This window comes from Pseudochaenichthys georgianus, chromosome 19 (genome assembly GCF_902827115.2).
Source record: "Pseudochaenichthys georgianus chromosome 19, fPseGeo1.2, whole genome shotgun sequence".
Classification (NCBI taxonomy): domain Eukaryota; kingdom Metazoa; phylum Chordata; class Actinopteri; order Perciformes; family Channichthyidae; genus Pseudochaenichthys; species Pseudochaenichthys georgianus.
The window spans coordinates 14,088,777-14,095,615 of record NC_047521.1 but is presented as its reverse complement, the minus strand read 5'-3'; the positions used below and the strand labels follow the sequence as shown (position 1 = coordinate 14,095,615).

The window sequence follows — 6,839 nt, the reverse complement described above, 5'->3', positions numbered from 1 at the left end:
TCACAACATTGACATCAGAAAACTGCTCACCCACACGACGCCACACACCCTGTCTGCCATCTGCCCTGAACAGTGAAAACCGGGATTCATCCGTGAAGAGAACACCTCTCCAACATGCCAGACGCCATCGAATGTGAGCATTTGCCCAATCAAGTCGGTTACGACGACGAACCGGAGTCAGATCGAGACCCCGATGAGGACGACGAGCATGCAGATGAGCTTCCCTGAGACGGTTTCTGACAGTTTATGCAGAAATTCTTTGGTTATGCAAACCGATTGTTGCAGCAGCTGTCCGAGTGGCTGGTCTCAGACGATTTTGGAGGTGAACATGCTGGATGTGGAGGTCCTGGGCTGGTGTGGTTACACGTGGTCTGCGGTTGTGAGGCCGGTTGGATGTACTGTCAAATTCTCTGAAACGCCTTTGGAGACGGCTTATGGTAGAGAAATGAACATTCAATTCACGGGCAACAGCTCTGGTGGACATTCCTGCTGTCAGCATGCCAATTGCACGCTCCCTCAAAACTTGCGACATCTGTGGCATTGTGCTGTGTGATAAAACTGAACGTTTCAGAGTGGCCTTTTATTGTGGCCAGCCTAAGGCACACCTGTGCAATAATCAGTGTTGCATTTATATTTGTGTTCAGTGTATAGCTGTACACTTTACGAATATAATAGTTTTTTAGGGTCTTGGTAGTTCAGGCAATGATCAGCACATAGGAAAAGGAGGGCAGGATAGGGCTAGTAGCCTACGTTGCAGTGCTCATTTGTCTTCCACATAACACACACATACACAAACACACAAACACACACACACACACACACACACACACACACACACACACACACACACACACACACACACACACACACACACACACACACACACACACACACACACACACACACACACACACACACACACACACACACACAGGCCTCCTTTCCCTGCATCGCAGATTCAGCAGGCTGCACTTCCAGATATGGCCTCATAATATTTGAACTTTCTCAGCGTTCCCACGCTGACAACCACACACACATATTTTCAAGTCAAATCAACATTTGTGCTCTCTTTCTTTCTTACAGTGTCACACACACACACACACACACACACACACACACACACACACACACACACACACACACACACACACACACACACACACACACACACACACACACACACACACACACACACACACACACACACACACACTATACATTACTTCAGGGGACATTACATTGACTTACATGCATTTCCTGGAGACTTATCCTAACCTTAACCATAACCAACACATGTCTAACCCTAACCCTTACCCTAACCAAGTCTTCACCCTACAATTAATGATTCCCCTCATGGGGACCTCCATTTTGAGCCAGTCCTCACACGTGACTGTGTAAACAGATGTAGGTCCCCACACGGATGTTAATGCTAGGCCACACACACATGCGCACACACGCACGCGCACACACACACACACACACGCTCTACGGCTCCCGCCAGCCCCACCCGCCTGTCCTCTGATGGCCTCCCACTCGCACATTAAACATTTAGTGAGGCACTCTGGATCTGTGTGACACAATCTTTTAGCACCGCTAAGCTACTGTAACAGCCCTCACACACTGTGGAAAAAACATAGGTGCATGCTTGTCGGTGGAAACCTGATGCAGCACTATTCCCTCCCCTACCTATCCATATCTCTCTTATGCACATACACGAAACGCCAAAGGGAACAATCAGTGGAACAGAAGGGCCCTGCTGTGTTGAGAGCAAGACCTGCATTAATCAATATTGATCCCTGGAGTGTGTGTCTGTACGTGCGACTACTTATGAAATGTGTATGTGTTTCTGTGTGTCATAGTTTGCCTCTCTGCTGCAGTGAAGTGTGACCCAGGGTTGGGTGTGTTACAGGCTTGGCCTGTCACTTTAAGAGTAGCAGCCGCAAGGGGTTGTGGGTTTTGGAGTCTCTGTGTGTGTGAAATGTGATGGCCAAGGCGAAGTGCGGAGTTATGGAGAGAGAGACGAAAGTATAGAGAAAGTGGTCAGAAAATGAATAGTATCTAGTCTGTATGTATGGAATACAGTGTCAATATAGCTTGAAGAACGTGAATAAACGGAGGTTCTTCCCACGGCACCCGAACGCCTCGTTTCCATCCTTTTCCCCCTCGAAATGTCTGGGCAGCTGGTTAAAAAAAGGTAACAGGTGTATCCAGTGCAGTACAATGTTGCTGTTATGTTCCCTGCAAAATGTTGAAGTTATATGGAGACAACTGGCAGGATGTAAAATATATTTTATTTTATGCCCCTTACATGCAAAGCGTTTGCTTTCAAACATTAAGTGTTTAGTGTAGTCTACATGGCACTAAGAATGTAGCATCAACTCCCCACATTTTGAGTGACTTCATTGAACTAGAGGCCTTAGTCTCATGCTGCACGAGCCAATTCTCGCGAGGATTCCTCCCCTTTACCACACACACACACACACACACGCGCACACACACACACACACACACACACACACACACACACACACACACACACACACACACACACACACACACACACACACACACACACACACACTCCTCCTCCTGTCCCCAGCCCCTCCCTTTCCGTCTCTGTTCGCCTCTATCCTCTTCAGCCTTGCCTGCCTGTCAGAAAGATACTCCAGTGTTGGAGGCTAGGCTACCCTCCTCCCGGACCCCTTACGAGAGCCAGCCGCCGTCGTACCCCAAGGCTCGGGCTTCCCACTCAAGGTTTCAACCATGGCAATCCCCGCTACTTGCACCCGGTTTACAGACGAGTACCAGCTGTACGAGGAGCTCGGAAAGTAAGCAGCAGTCGTAATGTTACAGTGTGCATCGTGTTTGTCTTGTCGTTTTGTCCTCCACCCCCGCAACCTCGCCTAACATTATTTCTGGTTATCCAGCTAGCTGGGGATAGCTGGTCAGAATGGCTTACATATAAGTCATGTTTGAGTGTTTTGTAAATATGTCGATATGTGTTCAATTGTGGCTGTTCTATCGTGGTGCAGTCAGGCTAAATAACCGTTGCTATCGGATAGCTAACTACTCCCGCAGTAACGGAGAGCAGCGCACTAACGTTCAGTTACTAGCCAACGAGCTACCATGCTGATATTGATAAACTAGCAGAGTTAGCCCACTAGCATTGCGTATTTTAGTCGGTTATGGTGGTGCATTGACAGCTGCTAGCCCTTCCGTGTTTGCTAGCCGGTATTTTCTGGTCTGCTGGACCCGTCAGCGGGGCCCCGGGAGACGCCAGAGACGCAGCCCTGTGACATTTCACTGGCCCCCGGGTCTGACAGCTCCGTGCTGCCTCGGTAGATCAGAGGCTGTGGTTGCTAGCTAACTAGGCCGACCACTTTTTCCCCTCGAGCAGCTGCAGATGATTTGTGTTACCGTGTTTAGTAACGTTACGTACCCCTGGATCACTTAATGAGGAAGTTATTCGTTGTAGACAGTGCTGCGTAATGTTATGTTTGCATTGTAATGCCCACTCACCAGCTGGCCAGAGCCTCATGTTGTCAATAAACGCATTGACGTTAAATGGAGGTGATCGTAAGATACGGGCTGACATAACGGCAATTTGGCGTTTACTGTGTTAGATGCAGTGACGTGTTTTCTCGGTATTTTGATGACGGCAAGAAAAGCGGGCCACTGCCTCCTCTGCCTCCTCTGTTTCATCAGCAGCAGCAGCAGCAGCAGCAGCAGCAGCATCTGTCGTTCTTGGCAGGCGAATGCTTTTTTCCTGCTGTTGTACCAAAACCAGGGCGACACTGGCCTTTTATAAAGATACACCCGCTTTAATTTCCAGCTGCCATTTCCACTCTCTGCCTAGTAATTGACAGTAATCGATGGTACTGATTGCACAGCCACTGCACTGGCACACACACACACACACACACACACACACACACACACACACACACACACACACACACACACACACACACACACACACACACACACACACACACACACACACACACACACACACACACACACACACACACACACACACACACACACACACACACACACACACACCTACACACACAGGGGCTGTACTGCTCCTTATCGCTCTGCAGACTGACCACTCGCCTCTGCTTGTGCTTCTGCACCCGTTTGGTAATGCTTTTTGCCCCGTCATATGATATTAACGTCAATGCACTGACTTGTACTTGTGTCACCTCTCATTTACTGGTAAATAATTGAAACTAAGAGCAGAGTGGTAGGAGTAGAGTGCAGCAGAAAGTAGCAGCAATATATCAACCAGAGGAGTACTAGGCAGCCTTTCCTCTTTCAAGAAAACTGCGTAGGGCCAGATACTGCAGGTAGTAGAGACTGTGGTATAAGCGCTATGAAAATCATGCATAATTATTTGTTCTGTGATGCTCAGAATTGAACTAAAGCTGCTAGTAGGTGAATAAATATGGAGCATCCATCTAGGTCAATATAAAACTCCCCGGTAGGAGTTGTTTTACTGTACACTTTCTTTTCAGTTTAGGCAGTTTTATAACTGAACGTTGTTACCTTGTGAATGTATTACATATTGCCCATCGTTGTGAGATGCAGCCCATTCTTTGTGCTGGCTTTTGCAAATTGAATTTCCTGCAGATCTGAAGGTTGCATTGTATTGTGTGCCTATTAAAGATTAGCAAAGCACTTGGCCATCCATTTATAATCCAAGACCTGAGTTGATATCAGCACTAATGCTTGAGTAGCTTGTTATATTGATCCCAAGTTGCTTGGTTGTTCCGCACCTTTTCAGTTCCTGCATACTGAGACTTTGATATGTTACTAATAACTGTAAACTCAGTGTTTGTGTGTGATCTGCATGTGAAATGGAACTGATTTAATCTTTTCTTTCTTCTTAGGGGAGCTTTTTCAGTGGTGCGTAGGTGTGTAAAGAAGTCATCAGGACAGGAATATGCTGCAAAAATCATCAACACTAAGAAGCTGTCTGCAAGAGGTATGGTAAACACTCACACAGATGCTAATGTGTGTATATTTGATATATGACGAGCTATACAGTACATTACATACATTGGGACAGCCATCATTATTGACATTACGTTTCTCTATATTTGAGAAGCACTTATTATATAATATGAACATAGGTGGAAATATCTGTTTCTGTTTAATCCAGAGAATTTGGCAAATCAAAGTTCTTCATCCTACTGATGCATTGCATCATGCAAATTATTGATTTCAACTTTGCTAGCGCTTACGTGTTGAATGCATAACTAATCTCTGCTGGGTCATGTCTCTCATCTCTGTGAATGTATCGTCATATTTCCCAGCCTTATTGAACAGGAGTCCAATGGCAGAGGAGATTTTTTTATTCAATCATTGTGTCTGTGGGGAGTTCTTATCTGCAACATCTTGATGGTTTAATGACCCTCTTTATAAACACTGTATTGAATAACTCTCTATCGCTCCTCTGTGGTATCATTAGACAACTGCTGTACAATGAATTTATCCAAAATATTAAGATGCTCTTCATGGAAAAGGCACACGAACAAGCCCGTAATAAAAAACAATAAGGACAGGCAGGATGGGAAAGATGTTTGCAGTCTGATATCTTGTTAATTGTTGTCGGTTTTACGTAGCTCCACTGCCCACTCCTTAATTGTATCTGTTGCGTTGGATGTGCATGCCTGCAATAGATCCACACCCACGTGCACATGACTGCCTTAGCGTGCCGTGTTGTAATGATGACGTGAGCCTGTGTCAGTGTGTCAGAGCCTCCCCTGGCTTCAGACTGAGATACTTAATTGCTTTCTCCTTTCTGTATCTGACAAATTAGTCCTGCGCTCCTTCCTGACATCCACACACACCTGGCTTCCTTTGTTCTCTTTCCTGCACTCTCTCTCATCGCCTCTGTGCCTACCTTCCTCTGCTAGCCTCTCTCACTCATTGCCACTCTTGTCTTTCTGCAAAGGGGGATTGGTTTGTATTGAGGCTAATCCACTTATGGTAAATGTATCTCATCAACCACTAAGACCCCACGGATTCTATAGGTGCCTCCCTGTTGTTGTCTGATGGCATTTATGTGTGTGTGAAGGAGAGACAGAGAGCGGGTAACACTAATAGAGCGTGTCTGTATTGTGAGGTATCTGTGAGCGTGTTGTAATACCGTTATTGTTCTAGCCATGCCATCAAGTGTCCACACAGGGCAGCTCCTGGTGTGTGTGTGTGTGTGTGTGTGTGTGTGTGTGTGTTGGTGTGGTGTGTGTGTGTGTGTGTGTGTGTGTGGTGTGTGTGTGTGTGTGTGTGTGTGTGTGTGTGTGTGTGTGTGTGTGTGTGTGTGTGGTGTGTGTGTGTGTGTGTGTGTGTGTGTGTGTGTGTGTGTGTGTGTGTGTGTGTGTGTGTGTGTGTGTGTGTGTGTGTGTGTGTGTGTGTGTGTGTGTGTAAGAGGTTTTTAACAGTATAGACTCGTAAGAAGATCAGTGACACAAGTGAGGCGAAATGAGATGCAAGAAGATTTTGTGCGAATAGAAACATTGCGCTAGACCCGCCTGGCTGACGAAACATGCACACACACAAAACACACACAGGCAGCCAGTGCGTGAGCAGGCAGCTTGCCTGGTAGGATTTGGGTGGGTTTTTTTTAGCCCGATGGGGCGAATGTGACCTCACGCGTGGCCTGGTGGGTAAGTCTCTCAAAGCTCTGGTAAACACTGCAGTAATCTGAGGAGGGGGAGGGGTGGAAGGAAGGAAGGAAGGAAGGAAGGATACGAAAGGAGGAAGGACGTGAGAGGATGGGATGTCAGGGATGTATGTAGGCCGTTGGCTGCGGGATGGTCCAGCCTACAGGC

The 6,839-nt window shown here is 46.8% G+C and overlaps 1 protein-coding gene across 5 annotated transcripts in view; it reads left to right on the top strand.

Annotated features, from left to right (window-relative positions):
- Positions 1-2,611: 2,611 nt before the first annotated feature.
- The window catches only part of LOC117464452 (calcium/calmodulin-dependent protein kinase type II subunit gamma), a 34,429-nt gene continuing 30,201 nt past the window's right edge, over positions 2,612-6,839 (top strand). For 2 of the 5 annotated variants that reach the window (XM_034106890.2, XM_034106892.2), the window contains exons 1-2: positions 2,613-2,828; positions 4,896-4,990. In XM_034106890.2, the coding sequence (XP_033962781.1) occupies positions 2,764-2,828; positions 4,896-4,990 (160 nt within the window). In that variant the 5' untranslated portion in view covers positions 2,613-2,763. Of the gene's footprint in view, positions 2,829-4,895; positions 4,991-6,839 lie in introns of all 5 variants that reach the window. The other 3 variants (XM_034106893.2, XM_034106891.2, XM_034106889.2) reach the window with 2 other exon arrangements.